The sequence below is a fragment of the Leptonotus elevatus genome, chromosome 14 (assembly GCF_054856555.1).
Source record: "Leptonotus elevatus isolate MCC_2025b chromosome 14, RoL_Lele_1.0, whole genome shotgun sequence".
Taxonomy (NCBI): domain Eukaryota; kingdom Metazoa; phylum Chordata; class Actinopteri; order Syngnathiformes; family Syngnathidae; genus Leptonotus; species Leptonotus elevatus.
Window position 1 is genome coordinate 21,148,283 of NC_141252.1, and position 23,962 is coordinate 21,172,244.

The 23,962-nt window shown below is 41.3% G+C and overlaps 1 protein-coding gene and 1 pseudogene across 5 annotated transcripts in view; one reads left to right on the plus strand and one right to left on the minus strand.

The window, feature by feature from the left end:
* Nucleotides 1–17,757, minus strand: part of ankrd6a (ankyrin repeat domain 6a) — a 67,672-nt gene extending 49,915 nt beyond the window's left edge. For 4 of the 5 annotated variants that reach the window (XM_086095688.1, XM_086095686.1, XM_086095685.1 and 1 more), the window contains exon 1: nt 9,815–9,962. In XM_086095688.1, coding sequence (XP_085951814.1) covers nt 9,815–9,826 — 12 coding nt within the window. In that variant the 5' untranslated portion in view covers nt 9,827–9,962. Of the gene's footprint in view, nt 1–9,814; nt 9,963–17,701 lie in introns of those variants that run through there. The other variant, XM_086095687.1, reaches the window with a different exon arrangement.
* Nucleotides 1,318–2,821, plus strand: LOC147163299 (uncharacterized; annotated as a pseudogene).
* Nucleotides 17,758–23,962: the final 6,205 nt, after the last annotated feature.

Sequence of the window (23,962 nt, forward strand, 5' to 3'; positions counted from 1 at the left end):
AGAAATAAAAGCTTTGAAGGAACTGTTCATCGTCTCCAGCCTGTATTCAGATAACCAACATTCTCACTACCCGAAATTAAACGAACATGCGGAGGAAAAAGCTTATCCTCCCAACAATTGGTGACCCCCGACGTGATTTCGGACTGAGGTGTTGGTTCGACAGACAGAACATCAGGCGCCCAACAAATTGACAAGGTAAGAGGACATTTATCCTCCAAATTGATCTTCTGTCTGTTGGCTGAAATCGAGGTAGGAATTACGCCTTGAATTGGTTTTCTAAAAAGATAAATTGTGGCTGGATGAACAGTGAAATGCGCAATTGTAATTGTATTTTAGGAGAGGTTGTTTCGTTCTGTCAAGAATCTTAGAAACTAGAATTCCTCAAATAAAATACGATTATTTTAAGAATATTTTTGATACAAGGATCGAGCACTTTTGAAGAAAAAAGATTTGAGTACCCTGGTAAGATATCAGGTACTTCTGTATAAGAGTATCGAGTGCTTTTGCTAAATTAAGGTTCGAGTACTTTTGTTTGAGTAGGATCGAGTGTTTTTGAGATAACAAAGAGGTTCGAACATTTAAAAAAATTAAAAAAATTAAAAAATAAAAAAAGGAGAGAGAGAGAGAGGGGAGTCGATTTAAAACAAAATGGAGGGAGAGTTTGATATGGAAAGTGAATGGTTTCGATTTGCGGCAAATACCAAACCATTCTGAACAAGTCTTGCTGGGTGAGCAAGTGGCTAATGCATATGATGTGTGCGTGGGATGTTTGCCTGAGGGGGAACGGGAGGGTGAGAGAGAGAACAATTAAAAAAATGGATGAGGAAGTGTTGCGAGAATGGATGGTTTCCTCCAATGTCTTCAACTGCGTGTTTGGTGACATTAATGAGAGAAACGGAAAAAGCTTGTGTTAAAAGAGTGGCGGCTCTAAAATTGGAAGTGAAAAAAAAAACCTAACAGGTTGTCTCCAAAAGGTAGAAAGGTGAGTGAGAATGCTCAGAAAGTTGTGCAAATGAAAGCGAGAGCAAGAATGATGGCGATGGGATGTGCGTTAAAGTTGTCCCGTTTGGCTGCCAAGGAAGAGAGTGTTGGTCTGGTACCGTTAACACCCAAAGTGCCCTCCGCGCCGCCTCCTTACTCGGAGGAGAAATGGCTTTCGGCGTTGTCTCCAACTAACCCATGTGTACCGTCACCTTACTATGAAGTCAGGAAAGTTTTAAGTGAATTTCAGGCTCCAGTATTGAATGTAACTGCGGGCCAACTTGAAGTAGATGTAGACGATCAACGTCTCTCACTCGCTTACAACGGACATCGAATATGAATACAGTTGCGGAAACTTTGGCTGCTGAAGTGACTGCCACCATTAGAGAATTAGAAGGAAGATTGGAAAAAGTTGCAGACTTGAGAGCTGATCCATTCACACGTTTGACTTAGCTAGCTGGGACTGTACAAGACAGAATTAAACAGACACCAAGAGGTTCCACAAAATATCAGAGATCAGCTTAAGAGAATCGCCACTGAACATGAAGACAGAGCAAACGCTGAAGCGGAAGAGCAGAACCGCGCCCTCTGCGCTGCAGACTACGCAGCTAGAGGCCCTTCGAATGGGGAAGTGGAAAACAGGTCGTACATTGCTCAGTTACAGAATCAAGTAGCAGAATTAAAGTGTCATGTCCAGAATCTTTCAGGTGCCCACCCTGACTCCGTTCTGGACCGAACCAGAGGTCCTGAAGACCCCGAAGAATCTTCCGAAGGTCCAGCTTTTCCTCCTCACCGGCCTGTGACTCGTTCCCAAATCTTACAGGCACCCATGTTAGCCAATGTTGACCCGTCCACTGGTAACTCTGCTATGTTTTACAAACCTTTCTCTCCCACTGATGTGAGTGTGTTGATGCAGAAACTTCCGCCTATTCAATCTGGTGGTGCCAATTGGCTTCAAGCAGTGCAGAGAGCGGTTACGGGACAAATGTTAACAGCAGGTGATATCCGTGTTCTTCTTATACAATCATGTCCGCTTTCACAGTTGAATACTCTAATGCAAAATTCAGGTTTCTCTTCTCTCCCCGATAATCAGGCTCTTACGCGAGAAAATTACTTAACCTTGTCTACAGCCTTAGACGCTTTGTTTCCCCTCCCTGAGTGTGTCATTTCAGATCTGGTGTTTGCTCCCAAAGCAGATGAGGAGGCCGCGGCTTTTGTTGATCGGGCCCTCACTGATTACACTCTGAAAACAGGACACGCCCCTACGGCCTCCGCCTTGCATTCGCAAGTGTTCCGAGCAGCCATTTTGAAGGGCGTTCCCAAGTCTGTGGCACAGGCCATGGAGGCCAATCTGGATCTTCCCGGTGCTGAGGTTGACCGGTGGTTGTCACATCTTAAACATCATTTGAGGAGACATGCTAAAGAAAAAGAGTCTAAGGTAGACAAACACAAAAGTACAGAAACATTGCTATGTTGCAGTTGCAAAATCTGAAAAGAAGAAGCCGCTCTTGCTGTGATCTCATCTCCCTTTGTCGGTTCCGAGTGCATGATGTATCAAGCAGGTTCATTCATGGGTGCGCTCCATGGTGGTCGTAACATGTGCTTCAATTGTGGACGGCCTGGTCATTGGACCCACGATTGCAGACAGCGACCTCAAGCGTCTGGGTGGAGAGGCAGAGGCCAACAACCTGCACGTGGCTACAATCGGGGAGGCTACAACCAACCCCGAAGGAGAGGATATCCTGCACAGCACCAGCAGCAACCGCAGCAGCAACAAGGATATTCCCCGGTGCCAAACCAATAGTATCTGCCTCCCTCTGGTGGACAGTTTCCACAATGATGAGATATCCTCATCGCCACATGCCCTCTCATCAAATGCAGCCCTGATGGACTTATCCTGGAATTTCCGGATGGTAACACCTACTGCTGCTCTGCCACCTCTGCCTCCAGTGCCACCTCCCAGTTCCCGCTTGTTGAACAACGCCCTGTGGCATGCGCCACTGCCGACATCTACTGGGCAAGCGTGGATATTGACTCCAGTGGTTGGCTCGAAGCTGAGCACTTTTGGACTCTCTGGTCACCTTGGGTTCGTAACCTCAGATCTTATGATATGGTAACTGATTGTATGCATTGCACTCTGTACTATGACAGATCAGGGGATGAGATCTATAGCGAGGCATTTTAGGAAATTGAAAACAACATATGGGAATTGAACATGGGTGATTTGTTTGCAAGCAAACCAGGTGTCGCCTTTTCGGTGTCCCTGACTCCTGAACAACTCAAATGGTACATGATGGCGGATCCTCCGGATCCTTCTATGCCTCCTTGCCACCCACATGTCTCCTTGATGGTCTCGCCTCAGCACACAGCGAAGGATCTCGGTCCGTTTGTCCTGGCATGCACACAGGCCACTGATTGGCAAAATTCATTTCACTCTCAATTGCTCTATTCCCCGTCACATGATGCTTATTGGATTCAGTCTAACAAATTTTTGCCCACTTCCGTTTTGGAGCACCAGCTTTTGGATAGGCACGATGGACGTGAAACAACCGACAGCGATTTTGCTGGTCACCTTCTTGATCCCCTTCCCACATCGCTGTGGTCTATGGATCCCACTGATGTTGATCTCTGCAACGTCTCACCTGTTGTGTTTCAGATGAAACCAGGACAAATATATGTTCCCCAATACTCTGTAAAAGAGGCTGGGATGATTGGCATTTCAGAAACAATTGACGGCTTGCTCAAAGCAGGAGTGTTGTGTGAAATTCCCGGCTCTGATTATAACACGCCTATTTTACCCGTTGAGAAGAAAGACACTGGAAAGTTTCGCATGGTCCATGACCTGCGAGCGATTAATGCGGCAGTCTTAACTCCCACTTTGCCCGTCCCGAACCCTCACTCGGCATTGTCCCCAATTACATCAACCCACATTCATTTCACTTGCATTGACCTGGCTAATGCTTTCTTTTGCATTCCACTCCATCCTTCAATGAAGCAATTTTTTGCTTTCAATTGGAATGGTGTTTGCTATTCCTACAATCGCCTGCCTCAAGGCTTTGTCCTTTCACCTGGACTCTTCAACGACTGTCTTTGCCAGTTGCTGTCTCCATTTGAACTGCCCCCTGGTGTTCTCCTGGTGCAGTATGTGGATGACCTTTTGCTGGCAGCTCCATCTGAAACTTCTTGTCTTGAAGCCACCAGGTTTCCTTTCTTGGACGTCTGATCTCACGCCACGGAACAGGAATGTCTCCCTCTCACAAAGATGATATCTTCCATCACCCAAAACCAACAAATGTCAAAACCATGCTGGCTTTTCTTGGTCTTTGCAACTACTCCAGACATCATGTTCCAAACTTTGTTGAACTCACTCACCCACTCCGACAGATGGTCAATGAACAGGGTATGCAAAATCTTTCTAACACTCTTTGTTGGACCACGGAAGCAGACACTTCCTTCATCTCCTTGAAACAGCATCTTTCGACTGCTGCAGCTCTTGCGATTCCTGATTACAGTCGCATGTTCTATCTTGACGTGTCTGAAAAGGTCAGCAGTGTTTCTGCTGCCCTTTATCAGAAGGGGGAAGGAGGAAGTCGACAAGTTTGTCTGTACGCATCAACTCCATTGGAAAAATACAAGCAACGACACTCAATTTGCGCTTCTTTCGCATCTGCTCTAGCCAGAGTGATTTAGAAAACATCTCACATTGTTCTCCATCACCTGCTGATTGTGCGAACATCACACAGTACAGTCCAGTAGGTCACAAGTCAAACGTTCACCATGACCGGAGGAAGACAGAGAAAAATTCAAGCAATTTTAACACAACCACATATTCTCTTTACTCATGAAGGAGTACACATGGCTGAAGGTCTGGTCGAAGGAGAACCGCATTGTTGCATACAAAGAACTACGGAAGAAAACTCCGCACTGAACTCTATGAGACACCTATTGACAACCCGGACTTGATCCTTTTCACAGATGGATGTTGCTTCAAAGGCAATGATGGCCTACAATCTAGATTTGCAGTAACCCAACCCACAGAAACAGGTTTTGAAGAAGTCCAAGCAGAAAGAATTTCAGGTTCTCAGTCAGCACAAAGAGCTGAAATGTTGGCATTGACAGCAGCTCTCGGGATTGGCAGAAAACCAGTCAGTAAACATTTACACAGATTCGGCATATGCACACGACAGTTCCTGTTGCATTAAAAGAATGGCAGCGAAACGATTTCCAAACTGCAACCGGTACACCCATTAAACATCAAGATGACATTCTCAAATTGCGAGATGCTTTAATGCTCCCAACAGCGGTGGCAGTAATAAAATGTAAAGGTCATTCTCGAACTAATGATTTTGTATCGGCAGGAAATGAATCAGCAAATCAAGCAGCAAAAAAGGTTGTGGGGTACCGACCAACACTCCAACTAACTGTAAGTGAGTCTGAATGTGACAATCCACAGGAGGTGACAGTAGAAACAGTTAAGTTGTGGCAGGAAAAAGCAAGTCCAGAAGAAAAGAGTGTGTGGAAGTCGAAAGGGGGTGTCAGAGATGAGGATGGCATATGGTGAAAAGAGGGTAAATGCATTCCATCTCAGAAACAATTGAAAAATCTAATTTCTGAAGCCCATGGAACATGCCATGTAGGTGTGGAAGAAACACTGAGACGACTCCACTCCTGGTGGCATCCTTTCATGAGACAAATTGTTAAAGGTGAACTGCAGGACTGCAGCGTTTGCAGTAGGTATAACAGTATACCTACAACAAAACCACCGCAGGGGGTACACGATCCGGACGTGGCCGCCCCTGGACAGGTGATTTCAATGGATTTCACTGACATGATTAGAACAGTGTCAGGTTACCGGTATTTGCTAGTCATAGTAGATTCCTTTTCAGGATGACCAGAGGCATATCCCTGCAAATCTGAAACAGCAAGCATCGTGATAAAACATTTGGTTAATCACTACATTCCAACGCATGGGTTTCCTAGAAAAATTAGATCAGACAATGGAACTCATTTCAAAACAAACATCTCCAGGCTGTAGAATTTTTTTTAGGTTTGAAACATAATTTTGGGTCTGTGTATCATCCACAATCGCAAGGACAGGTTGAGCGCATGAATAGGAACATCAAGGAAAAAATAGCTAAGGCTTTAGCTTCATCCACGTTCAATTGGTTGAATCAGCCTGGGACCAGGTAGTCTAACCCTAAGGTCCTGAAGAAGCCGACTGCGTCTTAGTTCAACTCATCACTGTAGAACGGGCGCAAGACCCTCCTCCCGTCTCACCATTGCATTTCCGCTCAGACTTGCAACAGCCTCTCTCCTGGTTTTGGTGTGTCTCTCCTGGTCGTCCAGCTCACCAACACGACACTTTCGTCGATTCCTTCATGATCCTGCCCCGGCGGTCATCTGTCACCCCATGGACAGGTGACATCCCTTAACTATCAACATGTGGTACACATATGCTTACTCCACTGCAAAATATTTTAATGAATCAAATTGTTATGTATGCTCTTTAATGCCACATACTGCCAAACAACCTTCTCTCACTGCTAAAGGGATGTCTATAGAGGAAACCAAATGTTTTGCATCCATGTCCCTCTTAGGCTTCCAACACCATGGGATAGTTCTTAATGGAACTGTTGCAACATGCTGGTTGAAATTTTTGATCCCTGTTGCTATGGTGTTACTTTTTATCTTGTGTTGCCTCGGATGCGTTATTCCTCTTTTGCGAGCTTCATTGTTGCGTGCTTTTGCTTCTTGTTCTACTGATAAGATGATGATGTCCAATCTTTCCACACAACCCTTGTTTAATGTTGCGCCAGCCGTCTGCGACGATGACACCGCTGGTACCTTTCTTTAATTTTGTTCATTTCATGTGTGAAGTGTGTCTTCTGCCCAGATTTAGTCATGACTGTATAACTTCCTCATTTCCTCAGTTGAGCTCTGTTCTGTGGCCGGATGTGTCCTTCAGTGTAATAATAATAATAATAATTAAAAAAAAAACTTTATCTCTGCTGCATCACAGCCCCAAAATTTGGACCCCCCCCCCCAAAAAAAAGTTATTTTCCTTTTTTCTTTTTTTTACATGACTTTCATTTATCCAATCAAAGTTGCCATTATTTGGAGCCCCCTGCAGCAACCAACGGTCGCAAGGCACATATGTCATCAAAATGTGACACATGCAAGAAGAAAAACACACATTTTATATTTACAGTCCTGCTCACCATTATTGGCACCCATGAAGGTAAAGTACATCATGTGGAATATCTTCTGAAAAAATGAATCAAGTAAATCCTTTGAATTTTTTTTACAGCTAACTTGTGTTTTGTCCTAAAGACCAATTGATTAAAAAACAATTTATAACAATAAACAATGGGTGGAAAATATATAAATCTTAAAATGTGCTCTGTCACCCTTTCCTGTAAATCAGTATGAAAACACATTGTGACTCACCTTTGGTAAATCACAAATGAGAATTCCCTGTTCTAAATTGTCTGTGCCCAATTTATATGAATTAACCAATGAATGATGACTTTGATGTTTTTAAAAGCCAACTCTTATCCCTTTTTCTTTTGTCAAAATCGTGAAAACAAAGGAGCTGTCAGAGGACATCAGAAGTGCAATTTTTCACAAACACAAGACCTCCAAAGGGTATAGAGCCATCTCCAAAGATTTTGGTAGCCCTGTTTCAGCAGTGTGTAATGTTATTAAGAAGTTTGACGAGCATGGAACTGTCAAGAACCTCCATGGATGTGTGGGGAAGAGAGAAATTGATGACAGAAGTCTTCAACGGTTGGTGCGAATGGTGTTAAAAACACCACATTAAACATCCAAAGACCTGAAAGCCAACCTGGAACAGTTTGGGACCATGGTTTCAAGAAGCACTATACGCCACACACTGAACCCAAAACAGGGCTTCATGGGAAAAGATTATTCCTGAGACAGACATAAAAAAGAATGGCTAACCTTTGCCAAGGAGTACCTGGACAAACCACAATTCTTTTGGGAAACTGTTCTGTGGACAGATTAAACAAAAATAGAGCTTTTAACGCAATGCACTCCAACAGTTTGTTTACAGACAACGCAATGAAGCTTCCGAGGAAAAGAACACCCTCCATACAGTTAAGCATGATGGAGGATCCATAATTCTGTGGGCTGCTTTACTGCATCTCGTACTGGACACCTTGATCCTATCACAGGAATCATGAAACCATAGAATTATCAAGACATTCTAGGGGGACATGTCCTACCAAGTGTTAGACAACTTGGTTTGAGTTGAAGGTCATGGGTCTTCCAGCAAGACAAAGACCCAAAGCATGCATCCAAAAGCACACAGGAATGACTAAAAAGCAAAAAATACTGTTTTTAAATGGCCAGCAATGACCCCTGATCTCAATCCGACTGAAAATCTTTGATATGAGCTCAAATGTGCCATTGGGAAAAGAAACCTGCAAACATTCATGAGCTTGAACAATTTGCAAAGGACGAGTTGGGGGCAAATACCAGTAGAGAAGTTCAAGAAGCTTAGAGATGGCTACAAGACTTGTTTGGAAGCAGTCATCACTGCCAAAGAGTGTGCAACAAGAGCTGGGTAGAGAAGCCAAAAATGTTACTCAAGTAAGAGTAGCGTTACTTCAAAATACTATTACTCAAGTAAAAGTAAAAAGTGGTCATAAAAAAATCACTTAAGTACAAGTAAAAAAGTATTCGCTGAAAAAAATACTCAAGTACTGAGTAACGTATTTTCACGACTATAAGGCGCACTTAACTGTAAATGTTGTTGTGCGACTTCGGTAAGCGGTCTGCTTGACTGTCTGTGTTGGAGCACAACGATATATGTATATATGACTGGATAGCCGATAGGCCAAGACTTTTGAAACCGAAAGGCCACCATATTACTCCCTCCAAGAAACGTTTCTCGGCATACGATCCTATACATTTACAATATCAAAATTGGAAAACATTTGAGACAGTAGAAACAGCATGATTTATAATGTTTTAAACACTTTACAACTTGCCTTAAATACATGTAAAAAATGATATGCTTAACTAGGTTTACAGGAGGAAACTTGTATATATATTTTTTTTATTAAAGAATTATAACTGTAATTCAGCAAAAGATGCCTCTGCCAAATCTAATATTGGGGTCTAAAGAACTGTGCGATAGAAGAAAAAGGGGGGCAGCACATACCGTCCACTTGTTATTATTATTTTTTTTTTTTACTTTACTTTTTCTTTTTTTTTACACACCGCCGCAACCCCTGGCCCTATACTAAGAGCCTATGAGCTGTATATGTCATTGTGTGAACGTACGTTCGCATAGGAATAATACAGCGACGTAAAAAGGCTGCGTAGAGATCTGCCCGTTTGCGTAAAGGACTTTTTTACTGGGAAACTGACTACGCATGAGCGAACACACATCGTTACGCAAACAGGGTTGGGAAAAGCACAGTAGTGGTGTGTCTTCAGGAGGATAATTTTTGCTGCATTTTTGCTTGCAGGCCAGACAAAGTAATGAGTCACTTTTAAACCTATAGGTAGTGTAGGCTTTCTGAAATGAAATAAATAATTAAAATAAATAGAAAAAGGCAAACGGTTTCAACTTTCATTTCAGCCTGGGGTAGGCAGTGCCCACCTTGCCTATCCTGACCGCACACCACTGCTGTACATATAGTTTATAGCATGTAGTCTGCTCACGAGATGGGAGGAGTAAGCCGCCCTGTCGCTTCAACGGCTTGCACGGGCATGTATGTTCTATCAGCCATATGTAGGTAATATATTCATATCACTGCTGCCGACAGACAACTGATGTTTTGTTTTAATATTTAAATTTTTTTACCTTAGCCTCCATATGTTGCAGTCTTCTCTTTAGGATGTTGAAAAAATGAGCATAACCCAAAAAATCTCCCCCAAAACCTTTCAAAGGGCGAGCGGCTGTGCTGTGTAAGAGGATGATTATGCTGTGCCTACATTTGAATGGCTGCTCCTACTGTGAAAGTATACTGAAAGGATGACAGCTGTTGTAGTACAGTTTGTATTACAGTTTAGAGAGAGAGAGAGCGTGTATGGGATACTGAATGTACACCTACCCAATCCTTAATCCATGGTGGATACTGCCATGTTTAAAACATTCGATCAACTTCAGTTCAGCTGTGCTGTCAAATTACAACATAAGCATGTCATCTGATTGCTCATCTTTGCTATAGATGTACACGAAATTACAACATAAGCATGTCATCTGATTGCTCATCTTTGCTACAGATGTACACGAATGCTTGCACACATAGTCACACATGCGCACACAGATTATTAACACTGAATGCCTTTGATGATTCTTTCTAAAGCTTTTTATCCCTTCAGATTATGATCAGAGATGGCCAATGGTAATCTTGGACTCCATCTGCTTTTTCCACTTCTGTATGTAAACTGTTAACTAAAAAGCGTGACAAGCTCACACTGATCTAGTTTGACCCTAGCTTTGGATTTGTTTTTTTGAGGAAAGTGTGTGGAAATTGTAACAGAAAATTGTGTTATTGTGGTTTACAATGTTCTCAACGGATGAGCATATCTATTGATGATGTGGGCTTTGCACCCATGTATATTTTCATTTTCTGTACTGCTCGCCACCTGTCAATGATACAGTATAGAGTAGACCTTTTGCATCAACGTCACATGATCACGTGACTGCCCTATGATGGACGACAGAAGGGAATGACTGTTGAACTGAAGTGACGGGACACAAAGTGATTTATGGACTTAGCGACTGTTATTTTACTAATTGAAAGTTTTTATTGCCCATCGAGCCATGGAATCTTCAACTTCAACTGAAGTTCGCCTGTCAGTGGCACATTCAGTCAGGGCAAATTTAGTCGGGGCTCATAGAGCGCGATAGGAAGTTGGAGATCGCTAGTTTGGAAACATAACCTGACCTTTTGTCACCTGCTGTGAGTTAATACACCGGAGCTGATTTAAAAGCTTGTCGCTGGCTGGGTCTCTGGGACGAGATGCTAAGCTAACACCCGGGGTACAATATACCTTTTTTATATAGACTTTTTTGGTGTTATTTTTACACATTCCATTCTATATTGAAACACTGTGACGATGATGTTATGTTAAGCAACATGCAGTAATTTCATTATTATGACTCAGAAAGATTGAGATTCAGAGTTAAAAACTCCAAGCACAAATAACCAGTCAAATGCCCTTAATAGTTTTGAAGAAGGTACACTTAAATAAGCGCAAACTATCTGGCTCATTAATGTGATTTGAAGCATGTAATTCGACACCTCTGTTACAATCTTTGTCAGAGTGTATGTTTGCTTAGGTTGAATGCTGCTACCCATTGACATATTTTATTTTCATCAGAAGGTATGCGATAAAAAGCTACGTTTGGTTTACACCCTTGTGCATTTGTACAAACGACCGCACAGCAAGATATGACAATTTTAGAACATGATCAATTAGATACAGGACTATACGCTGTACGAGTTTCAACTGTGTCAATATAGGCAAGTGGTTCTCTTGCCGTCCAGCATCCTGGAGGGGGTGTTCCTATCAAGGTTGTGACATCACATGCAAATGGTCTAAAGACTAATCGAGCAAACTGGCCGGAAGTAGCCCAGCCGACATTACTTGAGTGATGCGCCTGCTCTCATCAGCCTGAGTCTTGTCCACGAAATTTGCTCACTTACATTGTATTTTCTACTTTTTTCACAATGTCAAGTGGGAATAAATGTTTTGTAATCAGCTGCACCAACATCGGCATTAAAATCCAAATGTGAAAGAAGAAAGGTTGCGAATTACACAAGCCTTTGCTGCACAAGAGTGTCCATGCCTACCTTAAAGCAGGCCCTCGAGGACCGCAGTGGCAAGGTGTGGCAGATTTAGGACTCAGGCGCAGAGATAGGAGTTTGCCGCCAAGGCAGATATTTATTAAACATAAAACTCCTCGTTTAGAGGGGAAAACAAAGGCTATAAAATGTTAAACTAAAGGCGCTCCAAAAGGGAGGATTTCTAATCTACAAACAAAACAAAATCACTCCTAAACTAAAACTATACTGTGGCTATACAAAGTTACAAACAAAAGCTCACACAGAAGACAGGACAACAAGGCTGAGGACTACGACTGTGACTGGCTAGAGTGACTGTGACTGGCTAGAGTGACTCTGACGAAAACACTTTGGCACAAGACAGGGGAGACGCAGACCATTTAACACATGAGGGTAATGGGAAACAGGTCGACACAATCAGGAATCAGGGTTGACACTGACACCACATGAGGAAGGGCAAGTGACCTGAAACGAAAGGAGTCAGAATTTTCAAGATAAAACAGGAAATGACAAGACAGTAAAATCCCAGACGAGACAACCTCACCGCGGTGTGACACGCAGTTCTGCAAGTTTTGGATGTTTCTCTTCTCCAACATACCTGAAGCTCATCAGTACGGAAGCATATTGCTGCCACACCAAGAAAAAAAAACAAGAGCCATATCACATTTTAACATGATAATTTTTACGTTTATACATAAGTTTCATGTTTTAAGATGATCATTTCACGTTTTAACATGATAAATATTATGTTAAAACATGAAACGTATCATATAATAACGTGAAACTTATGTAAAAACATGAAACTTATCATGTAAAAACGTGAAAATTATCATGTAAAAATGTGAAACTTATGTAAAAACGTGAAAATTATCATGTAAAAACATGAAAATGATCACGTAAAATGTGAAATGTATGTAAAAACATGAAACTTATGTAAAAAAGTGAAAATTATCATGTAAAAACATAAACATTTTCCGTAAAAACATGAAAATCATGTAAAAATTTGAAAATTATCCTGTAAAAACATGAAAATTATGTAAAAATATGAAACTTATGTAAAAACGTACATTTTAGTAATGTGAAAAGTTAGGCTGCGTGGAGGATTTCTGTTGCGACCTTGCTGTCCCATCCTGCAGGAGAAACACACAGGGGCAGGTGGTTCTGACAATGGCGCTAAACACGGATTTGCTGAGCTTTTTACGAAATCGCGGTGTACCAGAAGATTCCCTCCAACGCATGGAGCAAGAACATGTAAGTGGATTTATTTTTACATTACCCAAGTTTTTCACTCTCTTGCATGCTAGCGACTAGCTAACACAATTAAGTTAGCTGGAACTCCTGTATAAAAGTGTAGCGCGTGATAGAGTATACAATATTATTGTCCTCTTCGCGTGTTCAATAAATTGAAGTTGAGATTCTGGTGAAGAAGTCCCTTTGCAAAGGTATAATTATATCAGAAGCTTCTGATCACACAAATGAAGTCACCCAAGCAGTGATCTGTTCAAAAGTGTGTCTCCTCCTCCAGCACACAGCACATTTATTGAAAATCAGTGAATACAAGAAAATCCCTCTCCCCTCCCATCAGCAAGTTCCCATAGGTACAAATCAGATTAGACTTGAACAGCAGTATATCAGCCTGTCCTTGGACTCTCTTTGACCGGACAGAGACTCGTACAAACTATACTCCCTTTAGATAATATAGAAAAGAAACCTGTTACCTTCCTCTGTCCCAGGCAAGAGAACAAAGGACTATAGATTGACTTAACATGTGAATTAACTGTTGTCTTATTATTACACAGCTCTAACTAATATCCAAAATGGTTAAAATATAAATCAAAACAGAAAAACAATGTTAATAATCTAACACGCGTTTAGCATGATCTTCGGGGTAGATTGTCTGTTGTAGCCTAATTGTAGGTCTCTTCGCCTAGGGAACTAAGGCCAGTGACTCTGACTGGTGAGTCAGTAACCAAAAGTGGGTCAGCTGGCAAACCAAAAGGGAGTCCTCAATTTACTTAAGTGCTGAACGGCGCTACGCCAATTTATTGAAACGTGGCACATCGTTTTTCCTCTACACATTTACTGTAATCATGACTTTATTACTGAATGTTACAGGTAGTCATTGACTATAGCGCTTCCCGACTAGTTACAATTTCAGGTTATGTTGCCGCGACGTTGGTATAGCTGTCGTAAACCGAGTACCCTCAGTACAGTGAGATATCGAACGCAATTCTCTGGTTACATATGTTTTTTACTCTGAAAAACATATTTAGTTATATTATACCGCATATATATTTTATATAATCATTATTTTTTTATGACTTTTAGTCCAAATAAATATGAGATCACGTACCACGTAAGTCAAGAAGTGTCACCATCCAGTCACCACCTTTACTATTTCAAGACCACATTCTAAAAACGGCTTAACTTGACACTGGGATAGACGTGTTTTTTTGTTTGTTTGTTGTTATTTTTTGGGTTTTAAGTCATGCATCGTTATTATTGTTGATGCAAAAACGTAATACTTATCTATCTATTTTAAACTTACTGTTTCTGTATCTTATGAATTAAGTCTATCTATCTATTCCCCGAGCCGACAGTTTTATGCATGTCACATGAATATCATAAGGACTGTTGGCCACAATCATTGTAGCCTAATCCTAGGCAATAAAGATTGTCAGTAATTACAATTTAAACATTTCTATCAGACATTACAGCAGGGGTCTCCAACCATACTTTTAGAAAAGCAAAACAGCAGCGAGCTACTCATGTTTTAAAAATATTTACTTTATAGCCAAATTTTTGTTATTGCCTTTACGTCAAACACAACAGCAAATCAACAGTGGTCATAAAATGCAGATGTTGGCATATAGATAGTATTCACTGGTGTCACGGGATCGTGAGTTCGCCCCTCATGGTGGGTCAAAATTCCAGCAGACTCAGCTGTGTTTGTATTGTGTTTACTGCAGATGTTCTTTTGTTATTGATGAATGTCACCCCCAACGTTACTTGTGTAAGCAAGACGTATGTGGAAGATGTGGAATTTTCAGCAGTTCGGCGAGATGAATGAAACAGTCTGGAAAACAAATTGTCTTTTGGGTTTCTTTATATTTGAAGCTTCAAATATACATTAGTCTCACAGAGCAGTTTACATGGTCATGGTCTGTGAGAGAGTGCGCAGAAAGAATCACAGGAAGATTCTTTATGATGCTGCCTATTTAGGAATTTGGGTGGAGAAGGGAGTGTCATCTTAGGCAGGAAGGGAAACAGTCTGTTTATGAGCAAGCTTATCAGTTCAAGGTTACTTTGGTATTGCTTTCTGTCTAAGGAATACAAAGCCCTTTGTTAACGAAAATACAGGTGTCCACAATACAGTAGAGTATTGAAAATAATTAATTTAATTATAACTGTTTGATTTATAATATTACTATTTAGAAGTGGACAAAATTGCTTTAATTTACTCAGTATGTCTCTGTGGGAGAATTTAAGGTGATGTGGGGGTGTGAAGCGAATGTGTTAAATAGATTCCTTTGTCTTTACAAAACCAGTTGAGCAAGAGGGGGGTTTTCTCTTCACATTACTGAGAGCAGAGCGAATGTGTTAATTAGATCTCTTTGTTTAGACTGGGGCCAGCAGGTCTGCACAACTCAATTCTTATCTGATTCTGTACAACATCATTGTGAAAGGGGGAAGTTTGGTGACGTGTATTGATGTATCATGTGACTGTCTGGGAAGGAGAGGATTGGACGAAGAAGACGGGGAGGGGTTTGAAGAATCATGAAAGGATACTGGTGACTTGCTCGGAGGAGGAGCGTCACACATGCGGGAGAACAATGGCGGTGTTTGGCCGACTTCATGTGTCCATAAGCTTATGTGAAAATAAATCCTGATTTCACCGATCTCATTGTCTGAGTTTGATAATCAACATTATGAACACGGGAAAACAAAGATTAGTTTTCTAACAGTATAAACTTATGTTAATATGTACTGAATAATTATTTTCCATAACAAAGATTTAGCTCAACATTCCTTGCAGCAGAACACGTTGAAACATTTGATTAGTGGAATCGATTGGAATACAAACATTTGCAGATACTACTGTAGCGATTATTTGGGTTGCCGTAATGGCGAACGAGAAATTTAGACGGTACTGAGGGGAGTTGTAATTTCCCCAGCAACCTCTGGGGGCACCACGTTGACTTTGCTTTTTTTGTAGGAGCAAAATATCAAGTATTCATAATCTGAAGTTGCTACTTAAATTAACTATGGAGTTCTTAGCTCTAATAAGAGAATTACTAATCCACTCAGAAAACACAAATGATTCGGCAGAAATTGAATCTCTAGACAACAAATGTATTTTAGTAAACACACACATATATATCAAACACAGTCCAACCTATTAATAAAACGGAATAAAAATGTAAATCAAAGAGTTTAAAAAAATTTGAGCGCGTGATTCAGAGAGCGGAAGGTAGGTGGGTCGGCTCTCGGCAGGAACAGACACGCGCGTTTTGGGGCGCGCGGTGTGGTTGAGTCCTTGAGCACGCGTGATGCGTGCTTTGGGGCGCCCGCATGTCCGGGGCTCAAAGAAGGAAGCCATGTGGTCGCCGAACACGCGTGATGGTCAGGAGACGTTCATGGGGTAAGACGCGTTGGTAAGGAGAAGAGAAGAAGAGAGGGAAGTTCCTTCGCGCGCTGGCTTTTAAGCTTGCATCGCAGTGGGTCGAGCAGTCCCGCCTCTTCCGTGCGCTTGAAGCGGACTTGGTCGAATGAAGCCAAGCTTTTGGGATAGCATTTGATAATTTTTTTATCTGAATTGACAAGCCAGATACTTAATTTATCATTCTGAACACATTTCAAACATTGCCGCGATCATAAAGTTATCAAATCCACTAAGCTTCCTAGTTAGCTAAACTTAGATGGCTGCAGAAGTTACACACATCATTCATTTGAGATAGACATACAGGTTGTGTACAAAGATAAACAACAGAAGTCACTTGATGTCAGTCAGGTACATAGAGTCCGTTTATGTCCCGAATTATGTAGACTTATGATTAATTACAAGCGGCAGGATTCTTGAGGATACACCGATAGTGACCGCTGGAGGGCACTGTTGTACTGTATAACTTCCAAGGGGTGTTGTTTCCAAAAACACATGGCTAATTCCTGTAGATAGACCAGACCTTAAAAGTGGTCTGGGACTGATAAGCAGTCCTATCGCTAGTCTGCTTGCTAAACAGGCTTTTAGATCTCGGTAGGCGCTGAGGTATGTGTTTCCTGTGGGTTGTAAAAACGAAATTCAGTCCCGAGCTGGAGGGAAGCTCAAAGAGTTTTTTCTTTTTGAATGGTCTCTGGTTGGTTTGAGGAACCACAGGGTTCCACAGGGGGAAATGTTTAAAAAGTCCACTTCAGCACAGCCCAATGATGTAAAAACTCCACCAATAGGCCATCTGTTTTATCAAATATGGTAACAACAGAAATTGTTGTCAGGGGACCATATCTGGTCAAAAGCACTTTCAGGTTTACTAAACAAAAAGACGGGAGAAGGTGTCCGCACAATTATTTCAACAGAATCTTAGTCATTTGAGAAAAAAATCAAAAGAAGCTGGCTAATGTACTCATTAAAAAATGATAGTTTGCATTAGGGATGAGTGAGTACAGCAATATCTGTATATTTTCGACCATCTAAATTATCTGTACAGTGGTACCTCAGAGTTTGAACATAATTCGTTCCTGCGAAGTGTTAAAGGTCTGGATTGTTCAACCTCCGAAACATTTATTCATAATGTAAATGTAATTAATCCGTTCCCAAGCTCCAAAAACACAAAATTCCTATTGTAATAGTTATTTTTACATTTACACCCTGTACAGTATTTAAACAATAAAAAAAACCTTACCTTTTTTGTTGTGGTGTGATGGCATCAGTGGATGATAAATGCTATGTTAATGCTTGCTTTAGTTCAGTGGTGAGTTTGTGTATTTTACATTGGGCATATTGTTAGACTACTAAGCAATCCTTGCGTGCATTGTTTAACGTCAGGCTCGTTGTTGAACAGCTAAGGGGGTCCTTGTGCCAGTATTTATAGAAGTAGTCACGGTAGTTACAACGGCGAGATAATCTCCTTCCTAATTCCACTGTGGTTCGTAGCACTGTACATTTTTCTATGCTGTCACTGGCACTGTTGTCTTCCTTTGGGCCATGGCAAAGAAAATTGTCGTGGAAAAATTAAAATGCACTCGCGAGTATGGAGCACCTCCGGAAGTATTCACGATCTGACTGGAAATAAGCAGTGTATCGTCTGATTGACTTTTCAAAACGTCCCATCAACAAAAAACATTGCTATGACTGGCTCAAGCTACGACGGGAGGTTTGGAAGGAGGATGATTTGGTTGCGTGGATCTTGTGACCGATAAAACATCTTTCTATTGGACCAAACAAGGTCGGAAGATAGCGGGGGCTATACAGGGTAAGTTGCATCTTTTCTTGCATTTACAATTGTCTGACTTAAGTGCTCACTGAGCCTGCAGATATGATTTTATCATTAAATGTTGGGCATTATTCAAATCTGAAGGAACCCATCTTTCAAACCGTGTACAGCATGACTAGCAAACATGCTGGATAGTGAGAGAGAGCCACCTGCACGTGCTGGAAAATAGCGTTGCGCCCATGGCCAGGCGGTCGGACTTATAACATCATGTGCCCTTGAGCATCAATTACAGCTTGACAACGTCTCATGCTGTTCACAAGTCAAGTCATTGTCTGCTGAGGCATGGCATCCCACTCTTCTTAAAGGGCTGCCCTCAGGTCACTGAAGTTCTGGGGTGCAGAGTTTCAAGCCTCTACCCTGCGACTCAGCCGAACCCACAGGTTTTCAATAAGATTCAAGTCTGGAGAAAGTGCAGGCCATTCCATTTGAGGTACACCAGTCTCCAACAGCCGTTCCCTGATGATACCACCTCAATGAGCTGGAGCATTGTCAACCATGAAGATTAAATTAGGCCCATGCCCCATGTTGTTCAGGTACGGTCACAATCACTGGATTAATGATGTTATTCATTTGTATAGGCTTGTCACAGTACCATTCACAAAGTGTAGGGCAGTTCTGTACCGACTGGACACACCTGCCCACACTGTAACACCGTCACCACCAAAAGCTCACCTAGTGACAACAGTGGCTGATGAATAGCGCTCTCCAACATTTTTGGCGGCCATCGTTTCTGCTCAACATGAATCGACTTTCATCAGAGAACAGCACTGAGGCCCACTGGTTCCTCATCCAGCGTAAATGCTCCCTCGCCCAAGCATGACAAGGACGCCTGTGCCTGGTGGTGTGGTCAGGTACCCTTGCGGGTCGTCTAGCACGCAGACCACGCTGATTTAAATTGTTTCGAATGGTCTGACATGACACTTGGGTGCCTCTCTTAAACATGGTTGAAGTTGAGTGGCATTCATTATCGGGTTTCTCATGGCATTGTTCACAATGTAGTGGTCATCAGCATGGAATGTGGCCAAAGGACGTCCACTTCTACTTCTTTCTGTGACTCTTCCAGTCTCTCAGTAACTTTGTTGCAACCTGCTGATGACACTAAGCTGAGCGACCACTTCTGTCTGAGAATGTCCTCTTTGAAGCATTAAAATGGCAAGATACTGTTGATCCATTGTTAGGTGTTGTTTTGTTCTCTTAATATCAAAATGTAAACAACATGATGAGGACGACTGTTTAAACACCAGCTCTAACTGAACCAGGACATTTATTGGTCGATTCAAGGATCAAACACCTGTTGTGAATTTTGCTGTTAATCTCCTCGTTCGAGAACAGCAACTTGTCCAAAAAGTACTGACACATTTAACAGTTGGACATGTGCATTCAAAAGCTTAGAGAAGGTCACATTAAGTTCACCTGCAAAGCTATGAATGCATTTCAGGCTTGTCCTGAAATTTCACCCAAAAGTCAAATATCCCTAACTTTTTGGGAGTAGTGTAGTTAAATTCTAGCTAGATTAGTGGCAATAATTCAGTCCTTAGCTGAGAGGAACATGGCTCTAAAGTGGAAAACAAACACATTATATAAACCAAATAATGGCAACTTTCTCAAGCAAGTGGAGCTTATGGCCAAATTCGATCCTGTGATGATGTAACATATTCGTAGGGTGGAAAATGATGCAGACAATCACACACATTACTTGGCTAGTAAAATCAAGAGCGCAAGGATTCTTGAACAAATAGTGGAAGAGATCAGAACATGCAAATATTTCGCCATTATTTTAGACCACTGACGTGAGTCACAAAGAGCATCTGCCATTGTTAGGATTGTGACACAGGAAGGCGCACCACAAATTAAAGAACACTTTTTGGGCTTTGATGTGGCAGAGGAGTCAACAGCTTGTCAGGTCTCATCCTCAAAATGCTGAAGGAGCTAAACATCCCCTTTGAGGACTGCAGAGGTCAGTCCTATGACTATGGTGAAAATATGAAAAGGAAGAATAAAGGTGTTCAGGCTAGGCTGCTTCAGTTGAATCCAAGGGCCTTTTTTGTCCCATGTAGTGCCCACACTTTAAATTTGGTAGTAGGTGATGCTGCTAAGAGCTCAACAGAAGCCGTAGGCTACTTTGAATATTTGTCCAAATTATTCATACTATTCTCAGCCTCCACCCTTAGATGGGATATCATTCTAAAACATGTCAAAACCACCCTGAAATCATGGTCAGATATCATGAGGGAAAGCAGAGTAAAAAGTGTACAGTAGAGCCAGTAAGTTACCAAGCTGGGCAGGTGAGAGAGGCTCTTGTGGAGGTGAGGGAAATGACTGCAGACCCTGGGGTGAAAGTTGTTGCCCAGTTTTTGGCTGATGAGGTTGGCTTCTACCGGTTTTGTATTGTATATGGCATGACATCTTCAACAGGATCCAGTATGTGAGCAAACTGCTGCAGTCACCTTCCATGCAGCAAGATGTGGCTGTCAACTTGCTGGAGAAAACCTTAGATTCCCTCTCTCACTATAGAAACACTGGATTTTCCAAAAGACAGCTGCAAAGGAAATGTGTGAGGAAACCAGAAATCCGGCCTTGGGTGCCAAGTTGTTTAGGAACGTCTTTGTGGTCAATAGGCCTCCTTGAGAATTTTGACATGGTTGAAAACCTTATTTAAATTCTGTCACATGTGATTATATAATTTCCAGTAGAAAACGCAAAGACTTAACAGGTTTCTCTTCATCAAACTCCCTGAGGTACCTTTTAAGGTGATTTTTGCTTGGGAGTCATCATCTCAGCAAAGTTGAGGAGACCTTGCACTTGCGTGGAGTTGGTTTGAAGTTGCCAATGATGTTCACAAGCTCATCATGGTCAAGGGAGATGTTTTGCTGTATCACCACCCGCCAGCAGTCTATCACACACATTGGCTTTTGTACAAGCGCCTTGTGTGAAATCTCCAATAGGATGTCTTTCAGTGTGTCTGCACCAACTGGTCTTCTAAATTCATAGGTTTCTAGAATATCTAGTAACTCATCAAAAACCAACAGAGGAGAAATCTTTCAGGGCCCGCTGGAGGATGACACAATACTGTCCACCCAAAAAATGCATGAAAGATTCAAGTAAATCACTGCTCACTTTTACGCACAAGACTTCCTCCAAAAGAGGATGTTCCAGATTTATTGGTAGGTACAACAAATAAAAACTCTTCCAGTGGCCTTCCACGTTTCGCTCTTGTTAATCATGTCGGATAAAAGGAATCTTTACATCGGCTCCTACTGTGGAGTTGTAAAACTCCTGCCAGAAAAGCAAAAAACATTCCGAACGACTCCTGAACCTATACCATTTCCTGTGTTATCACTTAGGAAGCAATCTCTTGATAGTCAAGGGTTGTTTAATGTCAGGTTTACCTGTTAGACATGTGTTAAAGACTACACAAAAAGCAGAGAAGACAATTAATTTTTGTTAGACAGCTCGTGAGTCCTTAATCACTAGTATAATTCTTCTCTATTTCAGCATCTTACTTCAATAAATAGTAGTGCTGTCATGTGAATACAAATTTTCTAATTAATTACAGGATTTGTAATTAATTAATCTAATTAATCAATTTTAATCTCATATCTGGTAAAGGTCCACAAATAAAGAATTTGAATTCCAAGACATTACAAAATTGTGATGCATGACTTATCAATTCATACACCAAGAAGAGAAGAGTGCTTCATAAGTGCTTCATAAATGAAATTCAAAAGAAAATGTTTAAGCACATAAACAAACCAATTAGGCCATACATTATTTTAAAAGATAATCTAAACTTGAATTTTGTTCAACAACAAAAAATTAACTTTAATCTAAACTTCCACAAAGTGCGGTCGGTGTATGGATGGCATGAGATGAACTGACAATAAATAGCTATGGTGGTTAAGCTAAACTAACAAACTGGTAATCAGGAAAAGTTAGAGGTTAGAAGGAGAGGTTAACATAAATCTAAAGCTACAATATCTGGGTCATAACAACTCAAACCCAAAAGAGGAACTGGGGCTACAGTATCAACTCCTCAAATCAAAAACCCACCCCAAGCTAGGTTACAGGATCTGACAACAGACAACTAATGCTATGTGTCCTTGAGCCAGTTGCTCCATCAAGCTTGTTTACATTGAGAGTCTTAAATGATAAATCAGGCTAGCTGCTTTTTTATTTTTTATTTTAAGACAACTAGATCTCCCAGAGCCGTCATTTTGAGCCTAACATAATTATTACTCGCTGTTTTAAGTAGCTAATAAAATCCCTCTCTTCCTTTCTGAGGCGGACGGGTGGTGGACCTTTATTGATCATATATCAGCTGTGTTGGAGAAGGGCAAAACCTGCAAGACTCCGGCCCTCGATGCCCACCTCTGATCTAGATTAACGCGTTAAAGTGACAGCCTTGATAAATAGTCTTTAGCATAAGCGTTTAAATCACTACCTGTTAAAATAATAGTAAATAGTCCATAGTATTTTCGAGTACGTGATCGTCTTTTTCTGTTAGGAAGTCATTGCAATTCCACATAGAAGCTTCTATCATTCGAGTGTTATCAAGGCCTTCCCTATTTGGCAATTTGCCCAATGGTGCAATAGTCATAGCCGAAAATCATCATTACTTGCTCAAAGCAAAGTTTCAGATTTCTCTAAACTTGTATTTAACAAACCAGATTTGTGTTATCTATGTATCTAATAATATATATGTCCTTTTAACTTTTCTCTCATTTCTCCTTTAAACCATTATCATCCAAAATTCAGCATCTTCATGACCATCTTTGTTCATTTTCTTTTGATAATTTTTTTGTGTAGTTTTTATTTTGTCCTGCAGGTTGGTTATTTTGTGTGTGTTGAGCTGGCCAGCAAAGTCGTATTTTTATTTAGATGTTTTATTTTAGAAGGACATTGGCATTCTACAAACTACCAGTCCTTAGACGTTCATTTTTGTTTTAGATCCTTTGTATCAACCTTGTTGCTGTTTGTTTTTCCCAAGTTGGGAAAAGGGGCTTTGCCTAGACGTCGACTCAGCCCCTGGGGAGAAGAGAGGAACTGCCTCATAGAATTCATCGCTGCACTCTCTAAAGAACCTCTCCTCATCCTCTCTTTTTTTTAATAGATTTTATAGTTTTTCACGCCCCTAGTTACATGGGTGTTCCAACTCTCAGGGGTGGGGGCACAAGCATAGTTGGAACACAGTGTATTTGTTTGTCTATTTGTGTGTGCATGTGAGTGCTGAGTACATGTGTGGTCAAATTTGCAATCATTTCTTAACAGACAACAGGCGCGTCATAGCGAACTGGCTCAATCCATTCTATTGGGTTAGATGTTTTTGTGGTCATTATGAGTCATCTTCTGTTAATCAGCTGTTAGATATGACTGCCCTAATCTAGCTAAGTGAATGTGAGTGTGGGAGCAGAGCAAAGCATTGCAGCAAATAGTAAAGTGCTTATTTATGTGATAACTTATTGTACAATTTTCCCAACATTTAAGCACAGCTGGATCCATCAATTCTTTGATCATTTCATTAAGGCAGTTGCCATGGTGGATGGCCTAAAAATGCGAGCTCTGTGGCTGGCTGGCTGCCTACCTACATGTTGATCAAACCCCTCTAGTGATACAATTTGACACGACATACACTTGAACTCAGGTATAGCTATGCAATAAACACTGCCGATA